Source organism: Tupaia chinensis, unplaced genomic scaffold, assembly GCF_000334495.1.
Source record: "Tupaia chinensis unplaced genomic scaffold, TupChi_1.0 Scaffold144276_1, whole genome shotgun sequence".
NCBI lineage: Eukaryota > Metazoa > Chordata > Mammalia > Scandentia > Tupaiidae > Tupaia > Tupaia belangeri.
The window spans coordinates 2,734,436-2,762,103 of NW_006204133.1; the positions used below are offsets into that span (position 1 = coordinate 2,734,436).

The 27,668-nt window shown below is 46.8% G+C and overlaps 1 protein-coding gene across 1 annotated transcript in view; it reads right to left on the bottom strand.

Moving 5' to 3' along the window:
• The window catches only part of CRACDL (CRACD like), a 165,068-nt gene that overhangs the window by 39,391 nt on the left and 98,009 nt on the right, over positions 1 to 27,668 (bottom strand). Inside the window, exons 3-7 of the mRNA XM_006166588.3 lie at positions 19,260 to 19,428; positions 12,546 to 12,681; positions 11,733 to 11,897; positions 6,029 to 6,241; positions 12 to 687 (exon numbers count right to left, since the gene is read on the bottom strand). Of these exons, the coding sequence (XP_006166650.1) occupies positions 12 to 687; positions 6,029 to 6,241; positions 11,733 to 11,897; positions 12,546 to 12,681; positions 19,260 to 19,428 (1,359 nt within the window). The remainder of the gene's footprint in view (positions 1 to 11; positions 688 to 6,028; positions 6,242 to 11,732; positions 11,898 to 12,545; positions 12,682 to 19,259; positions 19,429 to 27,668) is intronic.

Genomic DNA, 27,668 nt, shown 5'->3' on the forward strand with positions numbered 1-27,668 from the left:
CGCCAGGCAGCTCTTGGGGCCCGGCGGGCTCGGGCTCGGGGCAGGGGCCGTGGATGGTTCTTTCCCTGCTCCTAGGGGCTCTGGCACTTCCAGCGACAACTCTTCCTTCTGGACATCTTGGTCTGGCCCCTCTGCATTGGGGGGCGTCTCCACGGGGGTGTGGGTGACAGTCTCAGATGGTGTCGTGTCCTCCTCCAGGACGGGGGTAGCTAATGGACTTCCGAGGTCTCCAGGAGCACAAATCACCTCGTCAGCTGTGTCCGTGGGCACCTGAGGACACACGCCTGGGGTGGACGGCTGCTCCTCTTGGTTCTTGCTGTCCGGACCGGTATGTGGGGGGCTTTCAGGCCGAGATGGGGACTCCAAGCAGGGGGCTGGGACTGACACGGGCTCAGTGACCTCTGGGGTGACCGGGAGGCTTGGGGAGTCATCTCCAAGGAAGCTCCCGTCCTCAACGCTGGCACTGAGCGCCGGGCAGTGCTGCAGCGGGGCGCGCCGGGCACGGGGCCTCCCAGGGTGCAGCACGGGGGCTGGCACTGCGGGCTCCGAGCCTCGGTCCAGCACCACGTCCTGCTGCGGCGCAGCACTGGGGCTTGCTTCTGGGTTGACTTTGGATAATGGCTTCTCGTCGTATTCCTCCTCCTCTGGGGTGCACGTCAGATCGCTCAGGGATTCTGACTGTGCACGCTAGAAGAAGCAAAGAGGAAAGACACCGTCACCACCGCAAACGCTAGGGAGCTGTGACTTCCCCTCTTCCTCATGGCTTAGTATGACTTAGAGAAAGCAGGAGGTCTCCAAAGCTGGCATTTAAGTGGCAATTCACACCCAGGTGTCTTTCACTCCATCCCTCCTGTCCTGGTCTCCCCCGAATCATGGCTCACGAGCACAGAGGTGGCTACACCTGCAAAATACATGCCACCTGAAGCTCATTTGGCCGAGCTTCATAATCAGTGGACGCTGCTCCAGAGAGAGAGAGGCACAGGAAGGGGTCTGGCTGTCACACTCTGCTCTCTCCACGTTTCACTTCTGGTCGTCCTCCACTCAGCCCAGCGAGGAAGGGATTATCATTCCCTTTGTGCACTCAGAGGGCCAAGAGCTCAGAGATGTGGATCCCACGGTGAAGGCTGAGCTGACAGGTGGCCCGCCTGGACAGTGGCCCTGTGTCTATGGCCCTGTGCTGCTCTGAGCCGGTCTCCCATGTCCCATCCTCAGGGATGCCCCCTCACAGCGAAGCCAGGCTGGGTTTCTGGAAAAACATTCCCGATCAGGTCAAGCATGGCCAAGAGCGAACCACAGCTTACAGGCTGTAACCAATCTTCAGCTGAATTTGCAGTCCCCTCATTCTCTGGTCTCGACTTGTTTCTCTCTCCCTATACAGGCCTAAGCAAGCCCCCACCGCTCTGTCAGATGCAGGGGCTGGGTGACGAGCTACTCCCTCCCGAAGTCCCCTACTTCAGGAACCTCGACCAATGCCCCGGGGAAACCGCTTCCAACTGTCTCCTGTAGGCAGTCTGGTCTGTTCCCTGCAACTAAGACTCTTCCCTCTGTGCCTCCCGACAAAAATATGGCAAGCTCTCATTTCCTGAAAGGCCCTGAACTCAGATTCTAGTCCAGCTTCTTCCCTATTGTCACCAAGTCAGTTCCTGCTCTGTCAGGAAGGAAAGGAGAGCAAGGTAACCCCGAATCATTCAAAAGTAATATGCAAGGGGCCAGCAGGTGGCGTGGTGGTTAAAGGCGCTGCACTCCCACAGAGCCGGCTGTGGTGGGAGCCTGGGACCTAGGGGCTTGCTTTCTCACTTTCTCTCTCTCTCTCTCTCTCATGTCTCTCTCATGCTCTGTCCCTCTCTGGTCAAATTAAAATAAATAAAGTTTAATTAAAAATAATTTTTTTAAAGTAATATACAAAAATGACCAAAAGGTTGAGGATATTGAGGCTGATTTTTTTTTTTTTTTTAATTCAAGACATGAGACCTGGAGGTCACCCAGGCTGCTGCAAAACACAGCTCTCTCCTTGCTTTTTCTGAGAGAGGAAAGGGGACTCTCAGGGAGTGTCTGCAGTCATTGTTGTTTGCTCGTTTAACATTTCCTAGCTGTCATCTGCTTACTACCAGAACACAGGATGACAGGGACATTTGCGACCACACCAGAGTTAACGCCTTCCGAAATGCACAATCTCCTCCCGAGGGACTGAAAAAGAGGAAGATGCACGCAGAAGCCTACAGAATTTTCCAAAGCTGCAGGTTTTTGCCGTTGTCGTGCCGCTGGCCTTTTGCTACTACAGGAAACTGCTGATGCTGAAACCTCTTTAGGCTATGGGTCATGTTCTGAAACCACAGTCACGGAACCCATGGTAAGCCACGGGAAGCTGGGAAGTAGGTCTGGCTTGTGCGCCTCCCAGCTATAAAGAGGCAGCCCTGGAGGGGCCTGGCAGGACGAAGATGGCATGGAGAATGGAACCCCGAGGGGGACTTGGAGTCGTGTAAAGGTTCTGAGGGGACAGAGCTGCTTCTGACTCGGCCCAGGCTGTCTGGCAGGTGCGTAGGAAGGGGTCCCAGGTCCGGCCACCTAGGTGCTTTATGCCTGCTCTTCCTCACAGTGACTCTGGGAAGCCTCCCAAGGAAGTGGCAATGGGGAACTCGCAGCTCAGCCTGCACTGTGGTGGAGATGCCCCGGTGCTGCCTTAACCAGTTTCCCATGCCCCATCCTCAGGGATGTCCCCTTAGCAGCTGCCTCATCTCGTGAGAATGATGGTTCCTTGCAGAGGTGTCCACATCACTCTGGTCAGAGGATGCTCACTGCCCAGGGTGGAGAGGAGGCAGCGGGGTCTGTCTTACACTTGCCGCTCTGCCAGCCATGAGACCCTGAGCAAGTCACCTTGTTTTTCTGCTATTAAAATGGACCTAGTGAGGCCAGCAGATGACATAGCAGTTATGTCATTGGACTCCCATGTGGCTGACTGTGGCTTGAGTCCTGGACCTGGTGTCCTGAAAGTCACACTTGGTGCATGTGTGTGTGTGCCCAAGATCCCAGGAGGAGAATGGAGAAGGGATTGTGGTGTGGTCATCCTCTCTACAGGGGTGGTTTCTCACTTTCCCTCTCATTATCACTGTCTCTCTCTCTCCGGTGAGTGCATGTGCCCTTAGGCAGAAGGGAACAGTGACCTCTTAGGAACAACAACAACAAAAAAAACAAAAAAAAACAAAAACAGAGTTAGTATTCTCTGCTCCTGGTTACTGCCCGGGTAAGGATGAGGACCAACTGGTGCAGGGTAACGTGCGTGGGAACGATTCTGGTGTTCTGCTTCTACTGCGTATGGGCACACACACAACACAGTTCTGTGAGCTGGCTAAGATGCAAAGCTAACAACAGGGGTTGGCCTTGCCTGGGTTTTTTGCTCCCAACCTCTGCTTTGGTGGGGAGCAGAGGGATTCAGTCAAATATACTCCTGAATGTATTTCTGAACTTTGTGATAAATATCGCAGTCCTGACAGCCAAAGATTTTATCTCATGAGAGGGGAGTTTTATGATAAGAGCCTTTTTCTTTTTTCTTAGAAATCCAGAAGACTCAGCCTAGACAACATGGAGAAGAGAGTTTAGCCCACTGCAGACAGAGCTGGAGAACACCTGGCCAGACCAAGGGAGCTGATCTTCCTTAGTGGAGAAAAGAACTGGACAGCGACAGGGAGAGGGAGAGAGGAAAGTGGAGAGTCTGAAGCTTCCAGGTAGAGCAGGGGAGTGAGTGATGGAGAAGGAAGCCCCGGATGTTACAGGGGATCAGAAAAGCAGAACAAAGTAGAGCCTCACTGTCTAGTGAAGCCCAAGGGGACAGCAGCCCCTGCAGAAATCCCCAGAAGCAGGAGGGCAACAGAGGGGGTGGCCTGGATGCCCTTCCCACCTTTGAAGCAGTACAGAGCATTTGAAAGCACCTTCATCCTGGGGTGGGAGGAAGCAGGGCACAGGAAGGTCTTCGTGGTTGGGAAGAGGGATCACATGACCAAAGGCAAGGGGAGCCATGGCACTGAGGGACAGAGGCCTCCAACTTAGGGCCCAACAGTGGATGGAGGGACACAGTGACCAGCCAGATGGACTCCTCTGAGAACTCAGATAGCTCTGCCTGCTTCAGACCAAGCAAGAAAGGAGAACAGGGGGCAGGGGAGGAGATAGGGAAATGTCAGAGTTTCAGTCAAGAATGACTGTGTGTACACGTTCACTCAAACTGACTATAGCAAACTGTTCTACAAAATGGGATTCCAGAACTAAGTTACATTCTGAAGTGAAGAAAGGTCACAGCTCTGCCAGGGGGGGGGGGGGGGGGGGGGGGGGGCCGGGGGGGGGGGGGTAGTGGCAGGGGAGGCTCCATTTGCATCTGGAGGACAAGCTGGGCTTCTGTCTGTCACCAAGCCCAGGCCAGGCTGTGGCTGATTATGCATGCCCTTGCCAGAGCAAGAGATTTCCCCAGGGGAATGAAGCACAGACTTGAGGGCGGGAAGGGAGCTGGCCCTGGCCCTGGCCCTGGCAGTGGCACCACTCAGCACGAGGACAGGAGGTGTAGAGTTACCGGACCTCCCCAAGTCCCTGCAGCATGTAAATGACAGTAAATGCGCTAGATGCACATGCATGAGCACAAGTCTCCGGTGCCCAGCAGGCACGCCGGTCTGAAGGTGACTCATTCTGCTTCTCCCGCCAGCATTAGTCCTCCCAAAGTGAACCCTGCTCATGTGAGTTTAACAAGCACCTTCCCCATGCTCAGAGGAAAACTCACTCTCTCCAGGGAGTTCCTGCAATCCTGAGTGGCTCTAATGCCCGTCTCTAGCTGAAGCACCTGCCTTGTCCTGGGTGCTTCGTCAACACCCCACAATCACGTCAGGCAGGAAGGAGAGAGAGAAACGCCCTTAGTCTGCGAGCACCTCTTTCTCAGCACTGTTATTCTCTGTGGCCTCCATACCTGGCTCCTCACCTCCTGCAGGGACAAGGTGCTACAGGCCCACCTGGCAGGACAGAAGACAGCAAGCCTCTATAGACCTCTAACCCACTGCTATCACGAAGCCCATGTTTTCCAGGGGTAAGTCTCTTGGCTTCTGTGACTACAAGGTGACAATTCCTCCATGCAGTATACTCAAAGGAGGGTCTGCCCTTACAGAGGCAAGGTTCCTGGGTTACTAAGTAGGCCCTTACTCAAGGTAGTGGCCGCTCTAGTATCTCAGCTCTTTCTGTCATTCACTTCTTCCTTTGTTCATTCATCCGTCCATTCAACGACTGTTTGCAGGACCCCAGCTCTGTGACTAGACAAGCCTGGCTCGGGGCTGAAGACCAGCTGGGACAGGTCTCAGAGAACACCGGCAATAAGCCTTGAGCATGCACATTTACTAAGGCCGCTTCTGAGTGTTGAAGGCTATGAAAGAAGTGTGTGGCCAGGATCCTGGGAGGGGACTGCTGAGCTGAGACCCAAGGGTGAGAAGCAATCAGCCAAAAGACTGCCTCAGGCAGGGGAAAGGGCAATAATGCTGATGCCTGAGGCTGCAGACAGCTTGGAGAGCTCAAGAAGCAGAAACAAGGCCAGAGCCTTGAGTGAGGCAAAGGATGAGAGAAATTTGGGCACTAGGCAGGGCCTGATTGTGCCAGGCTTGGAGTGTGAACTGTATGCTGAACGCAGTGTGGGGAGGGGGTGGTGTGACACATAGGAGGCTCTTGGTAAATCTGTGTGGAGTGAATGAATGAAGGAAGAATTTACACAGGGAGAGGCAAATCTGATTTATGCTGAAAGGATGCCCCGCTATAGCTCCTGTGCGTGGTCGTGGACTGGGGGTGTGCAGAGGGAGCATAAGACCCTGTGACTGGTAGGGGCCACCGAGGGAGGAGGTGTCAGGTCGGCCCACCCTGCCCCTGCATGTGACTGGTAGGGGGGCTGAGGGGAGGAGGTGCCAGGTCGGCCCACCCTGCCCCTGCATGTGACTGGTATGGGGGCTGAAGGGAGGAGGTGCCAGGTCGGCCCACCCTGCCTCTGCATGGGAGGAGCGAGCCCAGTTACCGATGACAGTCGCCTCATTTTGCTTGACCGCTGGTTGCGGGGCTTCACCAGGAGCTTGTGCTTGGCCGCAGAGTTGTCCAGGCAGGAAGAGGATTCTGGAGGATAACTGAAGTCAGCCACGGGTGCCAGGCTGCTATCGGAGTTCCGGGGGGAGACAGTAGTGTCACTCGTGTGATCTGGGGACTGCGGCCGGGACGAGGACACCAAGGAGACCTTCATGAGACAAGAAGCAAACACACTGATCATTAACTTCATGCAGGCCTCCCACGCTGTCTCTGGGTTTCGCGTGCGTGGGTTACTTTCAAGCTGACTTTTAACAGAGTAAGTTCTAGGGTATTCCATTAGAACGGCAGATAGCCAGGAGTTTAAAGTGAGGGCCGTACACTGCAAACCTGTCACTCCCTTCTAAGGCTGTGTGAGGACCTGGTCCCAGCCTCCCTGAGCAGGAGACTTTGTCCCCATGCTCCACAGTAGCTGGCACAGGTGCTTCGGACAAGAGCTACTTGTTCAGATGAAACAGACCAGCCTGATTTCTCCGAGGGCAGAGTCTCTGGCAGATGAGAAGGTGGCCCAAGTATGCCTTTTGGGGCCGGGACACTGAGGTGCTATGCCCACTCCCCTGCAGCCCACCATGGGAGCGTTGCTCTCTTCAGATCTCTGGATCTACGCGTCCTCTTGGAAAAACCTGGCGTTAAGTTGCCATTGGTTAACTTCCAGATCTTTTACTTGTTTATACCTTGGCGGGGAAGGACTGACAGGTAAAAGCAAGTGTGCCACCAGGCAGGGCGGGGTCTGGCAGGCCCATGGAGGAACACAGCGATACCCTGAGACCCTCCGCACCGGACTTGGCGAGCTCCTTCACCGAGTGAGGTTTAAGTGGGTTCCCCAGCAAAGACATTATCAGCAGAAAGCACTGAGCACCCCTGAGCACGCTCAGCCTGGAGGAGGGAGGACCCAGGAGGTGAATGAATGCATGGAGTATTTATTCAAGGGAGAGACATAGCTGATTTATGTGAGCAGATGGCGGGCTCTGGTACAACCAACCAGCTACCCAGCCAGACTTTCTATTAGGTTGTCGCGAAAGTCACATGTATGTTTCTATGTTCGACTATGCAAAAAGGTGTCATGACTTTCCTGACAACTGAATATTTGAGTGTGGTGCTCAATATTGCTGTCAAATTCACCTTTTAACTTAAGAACATCATTTTATTCACCACATGATGATTTAGGAAGCCGTGACTAAACAGTATGTTCGAGAAAGAGGCAGTGAATGAGACACCATGGCTGTCCCCTCCTGGCAAGCTCCCAGGGCTGTGGATGCATCTTGCTGAATTCCTTTCCCCTAGTCCTGGAGCCCCTTGCAAACCAGGTACCCAGGAGCCTTTGCTAAACTGGAGGACACTAGAGAGATGGGATCTGGCACGGGCTGTCCTGCAAAGGGCCGACCATGGAGAGGCACTTACTTTCCTATTAATATCAAGGTGCTTATGTTTTCTAACATTTATCCCTATAAACTGGGAGGAGATACTTGCTAGATGAGGGAGAGAGGGTTAGAAACAAATATAATCTATTATAGTTCTCTTCTTTTAGCTATTCAGGTACTTATGGGAATAAAGCAAGGAAGTTATTTTTAAAATAAACCATAAGACTCCTGGCCACAACAACATCTGTGCCTGTGGCTTTGGCTCCCACTGTTGTAGCTGGTGATTCAGGAAGTCATTTGAGATGGGCCACATGGACCAGCTCCATGGGAGTAGTGGTCGAGGCAGCTGGATTTCACATGGCTGAGCATGTGGTTCAAGTCCCAGACCCAGCAGGTTGAGAAACACACCAGGCACATGTGTGTGTTCCCCAAATCCTAAAATGAAGGGGAGATGGAGTGAAGACTGTGGAGTGACCATTCCCCATGGGGGATGCATTCTCCTTTCCTGCTCTCTCTCCCTCTGATGAGCGTCCCTGTCCTCTAGCCAAAGTAAATAAATAAATAAAAAGATTTGAGATTGGCCAAGCAGATCCAGGAGATCCATCTCAAGGATCTCAAATGGATCCGTATGAATACATTTCAGAGTCATACAGAGTCCTTATTTTTTGCCCCTTGTCTAGAGGAACAATGTATGAACACTTGGCTAAGTAAATGTTGTTTGTTTTCTGTCTGAGACTCCTGAGTATAGACAGGATGAGCAGTTTGCAAGTACAGTGGCTCCGCAAATGAGAATGGCTATCTGTCTGTGACAAGAGGGGCCTCAGTTACCTCTGCATAAACCCAACACCCTACAGGTTCTGACGGGTGAACAGCCCCTGCCCCTCCTGCACAGCGGTCACCTTGTGTTTGCACTGTCTGGGCAGACAGTCCTAGGCTTGGGCTCACCTTGGCCCCTGGGCTGGGGACCTAGGCAAGGTGAACCTTCTCCGACCTCTGTTCCATGTGCCGCCCCTGTGCCAGCCGTGGCAGCTGACCACGCCCCAGGCCACTGGCTCCTCTGTCTCAGAACTCACTTCTCAGCCCCCATTGTCGTTCTGAGAGTTTTGGGGGCCTGGCGAGAGCAGTGAATCATGAGCTTGTCTTTTGTCTGTGATGTTAACTCCTGGGTGGACTGGGAGGCCTCTGGGGGAGGGTGGGGCAGAGGCTTCCTGCCTCTGGAGAGCACTCACATCTGCACTGCTTGTTCCCAGTCACCTAGTTTTCCCTCAAGTCTGTGCTTCTCGAAGTGGAGAGTTTAAATGTCTAACATATGCCCCTCCTTTTTTTTGGGGGGGCGGGGAATGTGGCTCAAAAGGCCCTGAGGAAATGACTTGGGGTTCAGAAGCTTTTTCTGTGGTGGCCCTGAATGACAGCTGCTTTACAATGTTCATCTCCAAACAGAGGGGCTCAGCCACTGAGGAACAGGCGGAGGGTGAGGCACATGAGCACAGCCATTAGACAGGAAGTGGGCGGAGGGCGGGCCATTCCAGGCGCTGAAGAGAAGTCTACTGGGAAGGGAGGCATGGATCTAATCTCAACTAATCCTCCCTCAAACCCTTTTGAGGACACATTCCAAGAAGGGATGAACCTGTCCCAGGCCTCATTCTGTAGCCACGGGGTGTGTTTTTGTCGCCAGAGCTGTGTTCTCCTCCCTTATCATCCAGATCAACACAGACTGTAACAGAAGGCGTTTCCTGCAAAATAACAGGAAGCCCAGAATATGATCAGTCAGGCATCAATTTTATCTTAAAAGTCACCAAGCAGTTTCATCAGTGATGGAATTTAAAACATAATCCCATGTATCTCCTGAAGTCCATATTCCATCAGGAATACCACCTGGGCGCTATCATCAAATATTGCTACCAAAGACATTCCCTTGACCGGGTGATCTTCATTAAGTTCCTGTCAGGAATGTGGGCCTGTGCCAGGCGTCACAACAGGAAAAAAGCACACAGCCACAATCCTGTGCTTTTGGGATTTAAAGCACACAAATGACATCAAATCGCAAGTGTTCTATAAGCACATCTTAAAGGGTGCATTGTCTTTCCCTCTCAGTCAGCCAAGTGCACAAAAAAACCTTTCAGGGCACAGAATACAATCATTGTGTCTTCAAAACCATGATGATAAAGATTGCTTTTTTATTTTTTTTAAGTCTTAAAAGCTCAAATTTTGGTTTCCTGTGAAGCCGGTAGATTGTTCCCATCGCTCAATACTTGGTAACATCTCAGAATGTTTTCTTTAAAAATAAAGTAACTGCCACAGGAGGAATGCTGTGAAAGACGAGGTCACCGTGGCCCAGGACGAGTGGCTTCCCTCGGCTAACTGTGGAACTTGTGTGCCGTGCTGCCGTGTGGGCTCGGGCTGGGCTTGCTCTCTCATGAATGAGCTCAGACACGGCTCGTTCTGTACTGTCTGCCCTGGCCGCAGAGAACTAAGAGATCCATGGGCTGGGATGAGGGACGGTCACGACAAGTCACCATGAGCCCCCACCTCGCAGCCCAGGACATAAAGTCACATCTGCTCCCGAGAGGGGGCCGCTGAAACTGCACGCAAGAGTATTTTGAGGTGTTGAGGGGTCGGCTCAGCAGAGCCCAAAAGTAGGTCACACCACCCTCCTCACTCCTTCTCCTTCTCTTTGAGCCCAGAGAGCAAGAGTGTCCTCACATCCTGCTCTCCAGGAGAGAAGGGACAACTTACCCTGGGGCAGACTGTGCAGGGACACTTCTCTAGCCAGCTCTGTGAGAACCCCCAACACTGGGGGCTCACTTCGATTCAGCTACGCCACTGTCCTTCCGCCTGTGTATCAGTGACGCGCTGGGAACCTACTTTGCCCTAAAATTAGGTGTGTGTGGGGAGGCGGGCTTCAAGGGGTCAGAGCTGAGGTGGCTACTTTTATACCTCAGAGTGGCAGGACTGCCAGTCAGTGGGTTAGAAGAACGCCCTGAAAACCTCCATCTGAACAGCCCCTTGAATACGCCAGAGGTGACAGCGTTCCAAGGACACGAGACTGTGTGTGGCTATAAAAAAATGAGCCTGGGCATCAGAGGCAGTGCAGGGGGAAAGCATGGGTCTCTGCAAGGCAGACACATGTAGGAGGATTTCAGCCTGTCTCCAGAGACCCGAGCCTGTAGAGCATGCGTGTGCCCATGACTGAGGGCTGGCTGGAGCTGGGGGAAGGCGGACACATGTAGGAGGATTCCAGTCTGTCTCCAGAGACCCGAGCCTGTAGAGCATGCGTGTGCCCATGACTGAGGGCTGGCTGGAGCTGGGGGAAGGCGGACACATGTAGGAGGATTCCAGTCTGTCTCCAGAGACCCGAGCCTGTAGAGCATGCGTGTGCCCATGACCGAGGGCTGGCTGGAGCTGGGGGAAGGAGAATTGCAGAAGGAAGACCCTGCTGAAATTGTCTCTGTCCTTGGTCTCTCTTACTTATAGAAAAAAATAGATAAAATTTTTTTTAAAAAACCTTTAAAAAATGACCTCTGGCCTTTGTCTTCAACGGTCATAAAGCAGGTCATTCCAACTGCAGCCACTCCGCAGCCTTCTCTCCATGGGAAAGATGATAATCTAGTTTATTATCTGTGTGAGTACACTGAATGGCTGTTACGTGTTCTTACCAAAATAAAACTAAAGTTAAAGACCACAGCACTTTGAGCTATACTGGAGACATACGAGAAGGCACTCAATTCCTCAGGCCCCTCCTCTGGGATTTGAACAGGGAAGGCAGTATTTGGGGTTAGTTCTTCTCCCCTGTACCCTTTCCTGTTGCCCTGGTTGCCAGCACGTGCCTCACACACGTACCCCTAAACCAACAAAGTGTGGCTGCCCTAAGACTCGGGCACAAGAGCCTAGACGGTTACATGCTTCCGATACCATTTCCCCTCTGGCCAAATGCCATGGCAACAGAAAACAGACACAGACATGTCTCCCTTCTTTTCAATGAGATTCTGGGTCTGCTCAGACAGGAAAGATGAGGTACAGCGTTGGACTTATCAAACCTATCACCATCGCCAAAAGTCACCCAAACCACACTCCCTAATCAGACCTGAATTTCTGCTCAACAGTAAAACTAAATACAGCCCAAAGGCCGACTGTAGGCTCCGGTGCCCTGGTCTGCCACTGCCACCCCACAGCCTTGCCCACTCATGGAGCTCTTCAGGGAGCTCCCAGGGTGTCCAGAGCCCCAGTTGCCCGCCATGGCCGGTGTGGATGGAGCTGAGCTGTGGGACAGGCTGCTTGTACCTTTATGGTCGTGCCAGGACCAATGTCGTGCAGCAGGGACATCTCGGGGGGGCTCCTGGGAAGCCCATCGTCCTCAGAACTCATGCCGGCATCCTCTCCCCGCTTGGCAGGAAGCTCCCCTGGAGGAGGTGGTGGTCCCATTTTCACATTACACTGAATTTTTAACTAGATGGGAATAAAGAAGATTTGCTCCTATTTTTATCAATGGCATTTATCAACAAAGAACATTTGCTCTTATTCTCATCCATGACATTTATCATTGCTCTGATTCTCATCAATGACATTCGCCAACAAATCCTTCCAATGCGTGCATTTGGGAACTACCTTCAAAGCTCTCACACGGCGTTCTGACTTGAACTGCAACAGCATCCACCCCCAGCTGCCTTCCTACCGTCTAGGCTGTGACTTGTAACTAAAGTGGTGTGGCTTGCAAGAGTTGTGATGTGTGTGCGAATCTCCTTTAAAATATCTCAAATAGGGCCAGCAGGTAGCATGGAGGTTAAGGCGCTGGATCCCTCATGGCTAGCTGTGTGGTTCAAGCTCTGGACCTGGAGGCTTGAAAATCATGCCAGGCAAGTGTGTGTGCATGCCTAAAATCCCGAGAGAAGACTGGAGAAGGGTCTGTGGCACGGCCAACCCCCCCTGAGGGGGGTGATTTCCCACTTTCCTCCCTCTGTGTCTCTCGTGAGCACACACGCTCTAGATAAAAAACGGAACAAAGTAAAATTGCAGATAAACCAAGCAGATGCGTTTACAAACTTCTCGATTGATATCTGACACACACATCAAGTGACACCACCGAGGACATGTTACCTGCAGAGCTTTAATCCGGTCACACACATTTTCTTGGGAAAACACCCGCACAGGCCGAGGAGGGTCTTGTCCGGACTCAGGAATGAAAATGCTGTCGTGTGAGAGGGCCCGACTGCCCAGTGTGCCCCTTGACTCCCTAGAATAGAAGAGGTGCCGTGAGACTCTGCCCACCGCCGTTTCCTGCTGTTCCCTGGGGTCCTCGGCATGAAAAAGGGGTGTGGTCCCACAGCACACCACACCACCCCCTGCTGCATTAAGTTTTTAGTTGTCCCTGATTTCAGCTTATCCTGACGTCGTGAAATACCACTATCAACTATCAGAGGCACTATGGAGACGGAAATTCTACCAAGAGATCCGAAGGTTGTGTGAATTCCTTTTTTTCTTTTTTTTTGAGAGAGATTTTTGCTATAGGGTGCATGCGCTTTCCAGAAAGACAGAGGGACAGAAACAGAAAGGGAGAAATCACCCTCTGGGGAGATGGCCACGCTGTAATCCCTTTTCCTCCATTCTCAGGGATTTGGGTATGCATGCACGTGTGCCTGATGTTTTAAGCTGCCAGGTCTAGGAATTGAACCACAGTTGACTAATGGGAGTCCGGCACCTTAAACCACTAACCACCTGCTAGCCCCAATGTGTGAATTATTTTTATTAACGGAAAAATTAAAGTCGGATGAGGTGTGAAGTTCAAGACAGCAAGACTGCAGAAGAGAAGGGCTGGCACCAGCTGGCTTCTGTGAAAGTGGGCTGTGGATGCCCAGGGGAGGGTGAGGTCACGCCCGCTGGGCAAACATGCAGCCCCTTGGTGAGATGGAGGCTGTTTGCCCAGCGAGCTGAAGGCCTCCCTAACAGAGGCATCCTCCCAAGGTGGTTCAACAGCGGTTTAAAATGAGAACTGCAAATCTCAGAGTTGCATCCTTTTCCAATTAACTGGAATATCTGTACATTTTCTAAGATGAAAAAAGATAAGTACTTTTGTTTATATCATTAGGAGCTAAGATTTCTAACAAAAGAGAAAAGAGAGTACACAGAATCAAAGCAGTAATAATTTTGTCTTAATAAATTTAAGTTGGAAATGTCAGTGAATTAATGTTTTTTTTTTTTTTTCTTTTCTTAAAAAATAAAACTATTGGGGTCAGCAGGTGGCATGGTGGTTAAGGGTGCTAACTTCCACATAGCTGACTATGGTTCGAGTCCTGGACCTAGTGGCTTTCTTTCTCACTTTCTCTTTCTATCTCTCACTCTGTCCCTCTCTGATCAAATCAAAATAAATAAAGTTAAATAAAATAATTCTTTAAAAAAACAAAACAATTTCCTAGCTATATCCACAGGAAAAATCTAGAATAGGTAACAGCCAGCTAACAATTATTGCTGCCAAGAGGCAGGCTGCAGTCTCTGACAGGATTCTCACTGAGAGGAAGACACCAGGGCCTGTGAAGAAGCAGCAGATTCCAGGTTCAGGACCAGAAATAAGCAACACAAACCTGGGTCTTCTCATCATGCAGGAAGGCAAGGAAGCTTTCAATGACAAATGAAGCTATGTCAAAAGAACCAAGAGCCTGGGGTGGCCCTGCAACCCAGCAGTCAAGCCCCGTGCGCAGGGAGCCTGATCCCACGTGATCAGTTAAGGTGTAAGTCCTGGCCCCAGTAGCTTGATAAACATGCTGAGCATGTGTGCACGCCTGCCCCAAATCCTGCCGGCTGGAGAGATGGAGAAGGGATTGTGGCATGACCGCACTCCACTGGGGCTGTTTTCTTCCTCCCTTTCTCTGATGAGTGCAGGTGCCCTCTAGCAATTAGGGGAAAAACAACAACAACAACAACAACAAAACTGGAGCTAGGGACCAGCAGGTGGCGTGGTGGTTAAAGTGCCAGGCACTCCTACATGGCTGACCATGGTTCAAGTCCTGGACGTGGTGGCTTGCTTTCTCACTCTCTCTCTCTCTCTCTCTGTCTCTCACACACACTTTCTTTCTCTCACTCTCTCTCTCTGTGTCTCTCTCTGGTAAAATTAAAATAGAATGAATGAATAAACAAAATCAAAACAATTCTTTAAAAAAAAAAGGAGCTAATATGAAGTGACTCTTGACTCTTAGCAGGACATTTTGAGCATTAAAATGAATACACACTGTGCCGGCAGGTGGCGTGAAGGTTAAGGTGCTGGATTCCTACATGGCTAACGACTGCGGTTCGAGTTCTGGAAAACGTTTAAAAAAAAAAAAGAATACACATTGTTATGGATTAAAGCAAATAAATGGTATATATATGTTTGTGTATGTGTGTGTGGTTGTCAGAAAAGTCATGATACATTTTTCTATTTTTCTATGCAAAAATTTGCGTTATAATTTTTTTGACAACCTAATATATGGAGTGTGTGTGTATGTGTGTCTATGGTATCTATATCTATATGTGTGTGGGTGTGTGCACATGGTATCGTGTACGTGTGGGTGTATGTATATGGTATCTACGTGTGTGTGTGTGTGTGCATGGTATCTGTATCTATATGTGTTTGTGTGTGTGTGTATGTGGTATCTATGTGTGTGTGTATGTGTGTGTGTATATGGTATCTATGTGTACGTGTGTGTATGGTATCTATATGTGTGTGTATGAGTTGTGCGTATATGGTATCAATGTGTATATGTGTGTGTACGTGTGAGTGTGTGTATATGGTATCTATGTGTATACGCATGTGTACGTGTGTGTGTGTGTATATGGTCTCTGTGTGTATATGTGTGTGTGTATATGGTATCTATGTGTATGTGTGTGTATGGTATCTATATGTGTGTGTATGAGCGTGTGTATATGGTATCAATGTGTATGTGTGTGTACGTGTGTGAGTGTGTGTATATGGTATCTATGTGTATGCGTGTGTATGTGTGTGGGTGTGTGTATATGGTCTCTGTGTATATGTGTGTGTGTGTGTGTGTATGGTATCTATGTGTATATGTGTGTGTGTGGTATCTATGTGTGTGTGTGTGTGTGGTATCTGTGTGTGTGTGTGTGTGTGTGTGTGTGTGTGTGTGGAGTTGGAGGGTACCAGGTAATTACTTGGAGGGTGAACCAAAAGAAGAACCAACCATTATCCTGACTTTCCTGTACAAATTGTATTTCAGAGCAACCAAGGAACTGAAGGAGTAAAGATCTTTCTAGAATTCTGACTATCCAATGTAAACCAAAGGACAGAATCAGAAGAGCCACCATTCTGCAATAAACATAATGGGGAGACAGGGTGCAGACTCCTCAGCAATGCTAAGACTGTCAGGTGAAGGTCGGTGGGAGCACACCGAAACCCCTGAGCCCAGGGCTGTTTTAGTGTCACCAGATGTGGGACAACCAGAAAGCTAAACCTAGCTGAACTTCTAGATCCATCTGAGAGTTTACAAGAAAGTAACAGAACACAGGAACAAGTCCCATCACACCGAGACAAAGTAAATCTAGGGTATGGGGCACGCCCTGGGCAAATAACTCTGCCCTTCCATCAGATCAGTGTCACGAGGACGTGAAGAGGCAGGCCAGGGGAAAGTGTCACAGATGGAGAGATTAAAGAAGCAGAGCTGCACGGACAGACACGGGACAAATGGCCACGGCATCAGCTCTGAAAACCCACGAGCCCCGTGTGGTTTGCCAGCACACACGTGCCTTGCAAATGGACCTGTCTCTGCCCACAGTGATGGACGAGAGGTTGCTGCGGAGGCTGGAGAGTCTTTTATGATCTGGGCTCTTCCTCTGCCCACTCTCTGAAAAAGCCATTTGCACTTCCTGAGCCCCGTTAAACCCCAGCCCCAATCTTCCTTTCCCAGCATCAACTCAGGCAAACAGCTGCCCGGAATTGGGGACCAGCTTCCTGCAAGGTGCTGAGAATACAGTAATAACAAGGACACTGTCCCTGCGTTCCGTGGGCTCCTGGGAAAGGAGGGTGTAGACAAGGAAGGGTTCTCACAGTCGGGCTGCATTTCTCTCAGTGGCTGGGGGCCTGCTCCTGGCCAGTCTCCTGAACACAGGAATTCTGTGCTCTGGTCAAGAGACATACGGGAGGGGGTGGTTTTATGGTTTCCCTGGGGCAGGCCCAATGACATCATCACAATGTCTTGCTCCCCACGGGTCCAGAGCATGATGTGTAACAAATGTGTGCTTGGCCCATTCCTGCATGCTTCATGAGGTGAAATGTGAGTCTATCCTGCTCCCAGCTAGCATCAAGAAGAAAACAAACTGGAAAAAAAAAAAAAAAAAAAAAAAAAAAACCTAATCTTTTCTCTGTAGTTATTTAGTTATTTGGTGCCACCAAGTGGTCAGTGTAATTTCTATTCCTTTAAAACATGTAAAAAAAGGTTGGTGAGGATGAGGGGGAAGGGTAGGGATGAGACACCGCATGGGGATGCTCACAGCGGGGACCCCATCATGGGGAGTCTGTTCCCCAAACCCGAGTGATATTATGTTTCCTGAAGTTTCATCATAAAACCAAAGGGCCTATGTTGCTTAAAAGAACACATAAAAGCAGGCTTAGCAACACATCTCTTTTCCTTTTAGTTATAGAAATAACTAAATGCCCACATCCCCATATTCTGAAATAACCGGAATATACATTTTGATGAAATACAAGTTACAAAAACAAGGATTTCTTTATAGACATTCCTAGAGTTTTATACTTACTCAGTCTATTCTCCCTAATATTTTTGGATGTCTTTTCTAAGCCTGAATAGCAAGAAACCTGTTTTCCTTCTCTCTATTTAGTAGAAATGTTAGATTACTCAGTAGTCAGGATTAGAGAAATGTATTTTTCTAGTGTAGTATCCAGGTCCTCAAGAATTTGTGTGTGTGCTGGGGGTGGAGGGGTTGTTTAGACAGGGTCTTGCTAAGTCTTAATCCTCCTGCCTCAGTTTTCCAAGTAGCTGGGATTACAGGCCATACCACCCCACCTAGCTTTTCAGGAGGGCAGGGAACAGAACCTGGGCCTTCCATGTGACCTCAGCCTTCCAAGCACCAGCATCCAGCCTGCATTTCTGCAGCTGAGCCCTTCAAGAGTTACTAAGTCAAATGAAACCAATGCCCACACCCTGGTCCTCCCACTTTCAGCTGTAGGATACTGGGCAAGTTCTAGCCTTTCTCTAAGGCTCCTTTTACTTATCTATGACGTAGCGGACTGCGCTTTCAGAGTTAGTGTGGACTTTCAGTCTACACGGCAGCTAACTAATCATGTTCTCCCCAGCTTTTTCCATCCCTATGTTTGAAAAAATTTTAGAAATCACAATTTGTATGGAAAACTTCTAGTGGAATCCCCCAAGAGCTGGGAGACTCAGAAATCCAGCAAGTTAAAATCATGAAATAGTTTCTTTTGCTGTGCAGAAGCTTTTTTTTTGAGAGGTTTTTGCTATAGGGCACGTGCGCTCGCCGGCCAGCCAGAGAGAGACTGAGAGACAGAAAGCAAGAAATCACCCCCCCAGGGGTGATGGCCACACCACAATCCCTTTTCCTCCGTTCTCCTCTCGGGATCTTGGGCACTCACTCAAACACACCCAGCATGAGTTTTAAGCTACCGGGTCTGGGACTCCAACCGTGGTCGACTACATGGGAGTCCAGTGACATAGCCATTATGCTAACTGCTGGACCCTGTGCAGAAGCTTTTTAAACCTAACATAATCCCACTTGTCTATTTTGGGGATTATTGTCTGAGCTTTGGGGGTCTTTTTAAAGAAGTCTTTGCTTACTCTGATGTCCCCAAGAGTTTCCCCTGTGTTTTCTACCAGTAGTTTTATAATTTGAAGTCTTAGGTTTAGATCTTTGATCCCTTTTGAGTTGATTTTTGTTAGTGGTAGAGACGGGGATCTAGTTTCATCTTTTTGCAGGTGGATACTCAGTTTTTCTGGCACCATTTGCTAAAGAGATTTTCTTTTCCCCACTATATTGTATGGTGCCCTTTGTCAAAAATCAGTTGGTGGGGCCAGCAGGTGGCATGGCATTTAAGGTGCTGGACTCCCACATGGTCGACTACAGTTCGAGTCCCAGACCTGACAACTTGCTTTCTCACTTTCTCTCTCTCTCTCTCTGTAACTCTATCCCTCTCTGGTCAAATTAAGATAAATAAATAAATGGATAAATAAAGTTCAATAAAATAATTCTTTTTTCAAATTATTTAATTTTATTTATTATTATTTTCCAGTTTGGTCAAGGAGAGACAGAGAGAGGGAAAGTGAGAAACCAAGCCACCAGGTCCAGGACTTGAGCCATGGTCGGCCATGTGGGAATCCAGCGCCTTTAACCACCATGCCACCTGCTGGCCCCAATAAAATAATTCTTTAAAAAAATCGGTGGCTGTATGTTTTGGTGTTTATTTCTGGGGTCTCTATTCTGTTCCACTGGTCTACATGTTTGTTTTAATGTCAATACCATGCTGTTTTGATGATCACAGCTTTGTAATATATTATGGAGTCAGGGAGTGAGATGCTTCCTACTCCACTCTTCTTACGTAGCATTGCTTTGGCAATGTGGGGTCTTTTATGATTCCAGACAAATTCTATGATTGTTTTTTCTAAATCTGTGAATAATATATCTGATAATTAATGATGAGAAAATTCATTTGCTATGCTGTAATGATACACAGTAACACAGTAAAAAAAAATATATATATATATGAAATAGAATATTTGGTCCTCATGGGCCCAGATGCCCCCTCCGTTGTGTTGGGGCCCACACTGCTGATGGGTGTAAAGTGGAACTTACTCAAGTTCATCCTCGGAGTCATAGCCCACAGGTCCTGACTCGATGGCGATGACCTCACTCTTCGCGGGATTTTGTTTCCAGGCACTGCTTCCTGTGGACGATGGCGATTCCTTTCTCTTCTTCTTCCCAAAGAATTTCTTAAAAGTTTTGAATTTGGATTTTTTCTTTCCTGTACAGATTTTACAACAATGAATGAATCAGCAAGAGCATGCATCTGGGTGCAGGAAGGAGAGGGAGCAAGACGCGCATCTGTCTTTCATGGAGCAGACATATGTTCCATTAAAGCCCTGCTACTGTGCAGAGGGACGAGGCATGGCAGTTGTTATCACCTGGCAGCAAACCTGGGCTTCCGTTTACTTAGGATATTTAAGTAAATGAGATGAGAACACTTTGCAGCATGATCACAGACTCAAAATAAACAATTTACCTGTCACATGCAAGCAAATTTCAACAAATTCATGGAAAACGGAATTAAAGTACGAGTTTGGGTGCAAAAGAGTTTTGAAATCCATGTGTTTTTTTTTTTTTCATAATGTGCATTATCCATAAACTTTTTGAAGACCCTTGTGTATACAGTCAATGACAAAAGGCTTGTTGAGGTAAAGGTTGTCCAATAACAACAACAAAAGTATATATACATATATATATACACGTCAGCAGGTGGTGTGATGGTTGGGGTGCTGGACTCCCACATGGGTTTGAGTAGGCCTGGACCTGGCAGCTTGCTTTCTCACTTTCTCTCTCTCTCTCTCTCTCTCTCTTTGTTTTTCTCTCTAATGAGTGCACATATCATATACCAAATTAAAAAATATATATAACAGTGACAATAATAAATAAAAATAAATAATCCTTTAAAATATACATACATATATATTTAAGGTTTTTACCATAGGGCATGCATACTCACCAGTGAGAGACAGACAGAGGGAGAGAGGAAGAAAGGGAGAAATCATTTCCCTGGGGGGTGGCCACACCACAATCCCTTCTCTTCCATTCTCCTCTAGGATTTTGGGCACTCACAAGTGCCTCACATGATTTTCAAGCTGCCAGGTCTGGGACTTGAACTGTGGTCATCCATGTGGGAGTCCAGAGCTTTAACCACTACATCACCTGCTGGCCCCTAACCAAAAATATTTTCAAAGTAATTCTCAAATGCTTCATTCAGTGTGGACACAGCACCAAAGAAAAGAAGAGGCCCAGACTCATGGGCAAGAGGTAGCCCACTCAAGTGTCAAATGCCATGGTTGGCTAAGAATTCTTGGTAAGAAACACAACCAAATGGTGGTCATCCTCATGGTGGGAAGGGTGCATCTAAGCTAAGCCTGATCGCCATGCTTTCTGGATTGTTAGAATTTCAACTTTTTTCATTGCCAGAAGGCACATGTGCTTGCCAGACAGAAACAGAGAGAGGGAGAGGAAGAAAGCACCTCCCAGTGGGCCGTGGCTGCACTGCCATCTCGGGGGCACGGTTATGTCACAATGCCTTCTCCCATTCTCTATCCTGTCGGGATTCTAGGCACACATACATGCTCCCTGTGCATTTTTCAAGTTCCTGGGCCCAGGATCTGAACTGTAGTTAGCCATGTGGGATCTGGTTCCCTGAACCACTAGGCCATGGTGCCAGCTCTACAGTTTTTCACATTTGTGACTGCTTCTTTGATGTCACTTTCATTTTCACCCATAAATTCTATCATACAGAGGGTCCCCTGACTTCACATTAGCAGTCCAGCCAAGTTCCTTTCTTTCCCTCAGACTATTTATGAGAACTGACTGCAGAAGGACAGAGCAGCATAGATCACCGGTGTGCTGTCTAATACATCCCGAACGTCTGAGGAAGCAACTCCGAACTCTTCCTTTCATAAGTAAATAATTCAGTGAACTGAACTCCTTTTCAGAAAACCAGGATCTTGCTACTATGTTTATATTCACGGCCCCTTGGGAAGTTTGCATAATCTTGCCTCCTGTGAAGAACGACTTCAGTTTAGTCTAGGAGTTCCTTTAGGAGTTCCTTTATCACTTGAGGTAGGACAAACCTCTCTCCAAAGAGAAATTAGTTCCACAACTAAGTTTTCTTAATTCCTCCTGGGCAATTTTTTGACTTTTAAAACCACAAAACGTTCATGTGACTCACAAATGGTTCTCAGCAAGTGTTCATAATTTTGAGAAGACTCATAAGAGTTTTCAGTATGTAGTCAGGACACCATCTGTCCTTCTTCTAGTTAAGGAGTTGCTATGGGGGCAGCAGGTGGCGTGGAGGGTAAGGTGCTGGATTCCACACACACGCGGCTATGTGATTTCAGTCCCAGATCGGTCGCTTGAAAATCACTCCAGGCACATGTGTGTGAATGCCCAAACTCCTGAGAGGAGAATGGAGGAGAAGGGATTGTGACTTGGCCATCTCCCCTGGAGGGTGTTTTCTTACTTTCCCTCTCTCTGTATCTGGTAAGTGCATTAAAAGAGTTGCTATGTGTCCCTGAAGGCCTGAACAAATACAGTTTCAGTATCTTGACAGCTGAAGATGTTGACTACAGCATTAATGGTGTGGGTAAGAGTGTGGTCACAACAACCCAGAAAATAACTGCTGTGTACTTTTGTTATACTTGTGAGGGTTAGTCATTCATTTGTGTTATAATTCTTCCCCTACTAGACTTTGTAATTCAATTTCTTTAATGCTGCAGGACTAATTCAGTTTTCTACTTCATGGATCTGTTTTATGCTGAGTAATACTTTTTTTCTAGAAATTTACCTTTTTTTTTTCATTTTAAAATGTGGCCAGAAAGCTATTAATAATAGTCTTATTGTTCTAGCATCCATAGTATCTATAGTAATGCCTCCTTTCTTACCCCAATGTGATTAGGTTAATAGGAAAGCTATGGTCGATTTTTCTGTGTATTTCTATGCAATAATGTGTCATGACTTTGCCAACAACCTAATACTTTTATGTGCCTCCTCTTCTCCTTTATTAAGTGTGACTGAGGTTTTTCTATTTTACTTGCCTCAAAAATGTCTTTGTTAGTTCTCTGTATTTAAAATTCATGTTACATGGTATTAATGCCTTTCCTTGTTTTTACTTAATTCAAATCTACTTTCATATAGGCATGTTCACACACATGCTTGGTGTGTTTTTTAATCTACTGGGTATAGGACTTGAACTGCAGTCAGCCATGTGGGATCCAGCTGCTTTGATCACCATGCCACTGACTAGTCCTCACTTTCTTATACCTTTAAACATCTTGAGATGAATATTGAGCTTATTAACTTTTAGACTTTCTGTTTCTATAGTATATATATTGAAAGCAATATGTCAGTATTTACCTCTAAATCTGTTTTAGTGTCATTTACATGTTATGAAATGTGATATTTTCGTTATTGCCTGGTTGAAAATATTTTCTAATTTCCATTATGATACCTTCTTAGACCTATGGAATATTTAGGAAAATATGCCTTCAATTCCAACCAGTTGGGGATTTTCTATCTTTCTGTTATCGATTGCTAGCTTAGTTGTAGTCAGATAATGTATTCTGAATGATTTCAGTCTATTCAAATCTAGTAAGACTTGCTTTATGGCTTACCATAAATGTTCCTACTTGTTTGAAAAGAATGTATTTGGGGGGCCAGCAGGTGGCGTGGTGGTTAGGGAACTGGATTCCCACATGGCCTACTGCAGTTTGAGTCCCGGACTAGGCGACTTGCTGTCTCTCTCTCTGAGTGTACGTGCCCTATAGCTAATATTAAATTTAAGTAATTTTTTTATTTTAAAGAAAATAATGTATTTGGGGGCTGGGCCCATAGCATAGCGGTTAAAGGAACCAGATTCCACTTGGCTGACTATGCAGTTTGAGTCCCAGTGCCAGTGGTTTAAAAAACACTGGGCACTGGAGAAATGGAGAAGGGATTGTGGTGCGACCACGCCCCATTGGGGATGCTTTCTTTTTCTCTCTCTCTGTCTCTCTTTGGTGAATACAGGTATTCTTTGGCAACAAAACAAATGCATTTTCTTCAATGTTTTCCCTATGCAGGTTAGGACCAAACCTTTCTTTTTAATTTGTCATCCAAATACTTTATATCTTTATCTATTGTTTCACCAATCATAAAGAGGGATGTTTAAAATAACCTTCTGATTGTAGAATGCATTTACCTTCATTTCGTTGTCACTTTCTACTTTACAACTTTTGACATTACGTTAATGCACAGAAATGTAAAATTATCTTGCTGGGGAATTGAGCCTATTGTGAAATAGCAGTCTTTAGTTTTAGTTTTGCTTTACATTTTATTTTGACTGCTATTCTTTTTTTTTTTCTCTTTTTTATTTTAATTAATTAATTAATTAATTAATTTTATTTTTTTAGAGGTTTTTGCTATAGGGTGCATGCGCTCACCAGACAGAGACAGAGAGACAGAAAGCGAGAAATCACCCCCCAGGAAGGATGGCCACACCGCAATCCCTTCTCCTCCATTCTCCTCCTGGGATCTTGGGCACGCATGCACACGCACCCGGCGTGAGTTTTAAGTCACCGGGTCCAGGCTATGTTTATATTCACGGCCCCTTGGGAAGTTTGCATAATCTTGCCTCCTGTGAAGAACGACTTCAGTTTAGTCTAGGAGTTCCTTTAGGAGTTCCTTTATCACTTGAGGTAGGACAAACCTCTCTCCAAAGAGAAATTAGTTCCACAACTAAGTTTTCTTAATTCCTCCTGGGCAATTTTTTGACTTTTAAAACCACAAAACGTTCATGTGACTCACAAATGGTTCTCAGCAAGTGTTCATAATTTTGAGAAGACTCATAAGAGTTTTCAGTATGTAGTCAGGACACCATCTGTCCTTCTTCTAGTTAAGGAGTTGCTATGGGGGCAGCAGGTGGCGTGGAGGGTAAGGTGCTGGATTCCACACACACGCGGCTATGTGATTTCAGTCCCAGATCGGTCGCTTGAAAATCACTCCAGGCACATGTGTGTGAATGCCCAAACTCCTGAGAGGAGAATGGAGGAGAAGGGATTGTGACTTGGCCATCTCCCCTGGAGGGTGTTTTCTTACTTTCCCTCTCTCTGTATCTGGTAAGTGCATTAAAAGAGTTGCTATGTGTCCCTGAAGGCCTGAACAAATACAGTTTCAGTATCTTGACAGCTGAAGATGTTGACTACAGCATTAATGGTGTGGGTAAGAGTGTGGTCACAACAACCCAGAAAATAACTGCTGTGTACTTTTGTTATACTTGTGAGGGTTAGTCATTCATTTGTGTTATAATTCTTCCCCTACTAGACTTTGTAATTCAATTTCTTTAATGCTGCAGGACTAATTCAGTTTTCTACTTCATGGATCTGTTTTATGCTGAGTAATACTTTTTTTCTAGAAATTTACCTTTTTTTTTTCATTTTAAAATGTGGCCAGAAAGCTATTAATAATAGTCTTATTGTTCTAGCATCCATAGTATCTATAGTAATGCCTCCTTTCTTACCCCAATGTGATTAGGTTAATAGGAAAGCTATGGTCGATTTTTCTGTGTATTTCTATGCAATAATGTGTCATGACTTTGCCAACAACCTAATACTTTTATGTGCCTCCTCTTCTCCTTTATTAAGTGTGACTGAGGTTTTTCTATTTTACTTGCCTCAAAAATGTCTTTGTTAGTTCTCTGTATTTAAAATTCATGTTACATGGTATTAATGCCTTTCCTTGTTTTTACTTAATTCAAATCTACTTTCATATAGGCATGTTCACACACATGCTTGGTGTGTTTTTTAATCTACTGGGTATAGGACTTGAACTGCAGTCAGCCATGTGGGATCCAGCTGCTTTGATCACCATGCCACTGACTAGTCCTCACTTTCTTATACCTTTAAACATCTTGAGATGAATATTGAGCTTATTAACTTTTAGACTTTCTGTTTCTATAGTATATATATTGAAAGCAATATGTCAGTATTTACCTCTAAATCTGTTTTAGTGTCATTTACATGTTATGAAATGTGATATTTTCGTTATTGCCTGGTTGAAAATATTTTCTAATTTCCATTATGATACCTTCTTAGACCTATGGAATATTTAGGAAAATATGCCTTCAATTCCAACCAGTTGGGGATTTTCTATCTTTCTGTTATCGATTGCTAGCTTAGTTGTAGTCAGATAATGTATTCTGAATGATTTCAGTCTATTCAAATCTAGTAAGACTTGCTTTATGGCTTACCATAAATGTTCCTACTTGTTTGAAAAGAATGTATTTGGGGGGCCAGCAGGTGGCGTGGTGGTTAGGGAACTGGATTCCCACATGGCCTACTGCAGTTTGAGTCCCGGACTAGGCGACTTGCTGTCTCTCTCTCTGAGTGTACGTGCCCTATAGCTAATATTAAATTTAAGTAATTTTTTTATTTTAAAGAAAATAATGTATTTGGGGGCTGGGCCCATAGCATAGCGGTTAAAGGAACCAGATTCCACTTGGCTGACTATGCAGTTTGAGTCCCAGTGCCAGTGGTTTAAAAAACACTGGGCACTGGAGAAATGGAGAAGGGATTGTGGTGCGACCACGCCCCATTGGGGATGCTTTCTTTTTCTCTCTCTCTGTCTCTCTTTGGTGAATACAGGTATTCTTTGGCAACAAAACAAATGCATTTTCTTCAATGTTTTCCCTATGCAGGTTAGGACCAAACCTTTCTTTTTAATTTGTCATCCAAATACTTTATATCTTTATCTATTGTTTCACCAATCATAAAGAGGGATGTTTAAAATAACCTTCTGATTGTAGAATGCATTTACCTTCATTTCGTTGTCACTTTCTACTTTACAACTTTTGACATTACGTTAATGCACAGAAATGTAAAATTATCTTGCTGGGGAATTGAGCCTATTGTGAAATAGCAGTCTTTAGTTTTAGTTTTGCTTTACATTTTATTTTGACTGCTATTCTTTTTTTTTTTCTCTTTTTTATTTTAATTAATTAATTAATTAATTAATTTTATTTTTTTAGAGGTTTTTGCTATAGGGTGCATGCGCTCACCAGACAGAGACAGAGAGACAGAAAGCGAGAAATCCCCCCCCAGGAAGGATGGCCACACCGCAATCCCTTCTCCTCCATTCTCCTCCTGGGATCTTGGGCACGCATGCACACGCACCCGGCGTGAGTTTTAAGTCACCGGGTCCAGGATGTGAACCGCGGTCGACTATGTGGGAGTCCAGCAAAATAGCCATTACGCTAACTGCTAGTCCCTAATTTAATTTATTTTATGCATTTTTTTTTATCTTTATGCTTAAATGACTCTCATACTCACCACTTTCTTTTTCTCTTTTGGGGAGGTTTTTACTATAAGGCTTGTACACTTGCCAGAAAGACAGAGAGACAGAAAGCGAGAAATCACCCCCCCAGGGGGGATGGCCATGCCGCAATCCCTTCTCCTTCTTTCTCCTCTCGGGATCTTGGGCACGCACGCACACAGGCCAACGTCAGTTTAAGCCACTGGGTCCGGGACTCGAACCACGATTGACTTACGTGGGAGTCCAGCAACATAGCCATTATGCTGACTGCTTGTCCCTTGACTGCTATTCTTACAGTTATCTCACATTCTTTTGGCCTAGGGTTCATAAGTTATGAGTTTGGTATCCTTTCACTATCTTCATATTTTGAATCCTTTTCTGAATCCTTATATTTAAGACTCATAGGGCCAGCAGGTGGCATGGTGATTAAAGTGCTGGACTTCTACATGGCTGATTGCAGTCTGAGTCCCCGACCCGGTGGCTTGAAAATTACACCAGGCATATGTGCATGTGTGCCCAGAATCCTAAGAGAAATGGAGGAGGAGGGACTGTGGTGTGGCCATTCCCCTGGGGATTACTTCTCACTGTCTCTCTCTCATTCTCTCTCTCTCTCTGGCAAGTGTACATGCCCTATGGCATAAAACAACAACAAACAAACAAAAAAACAAATAAAAAATCTAAAAATGCAAAAAATTAATACTCATATTTAGAGTTTTAGAAATAAAACCTGCAGGTAGATGGTGTGGTGGTTAGGGCTCTGAATTCCTACATGGCCAACCGTGGTTTGAGTCCCAGACTGGGCGACTTTAAAATCACTACAAATAAATACACAAATAAAGAAATAAAGTGGGTTTTTTGTTTGTTTGTTTGTTTGTTTTTTTGAGAGAGATTTTTGCCATAGGACATGTGTGCTGACTGGAGAGACAGAGACAGAAAGCGAGAATCAACTCCCAGGGAGGATGGCCATGCCACAATCCCTTGTCCTCCATCCTACTCTTTGGATCTTGGGCACACATACATACGTGCTTGACATGAGTTTTAAGCCACTGGGTCCAGGACTCCAACTGCGGTCACCTACATGGAGGTCCAGTGACGTAACCATTATGCCATCTGCTGGTCCTTGAAGGATTTTCTTTTAAAAGAAATACAGGGGCCAGGAGGTGG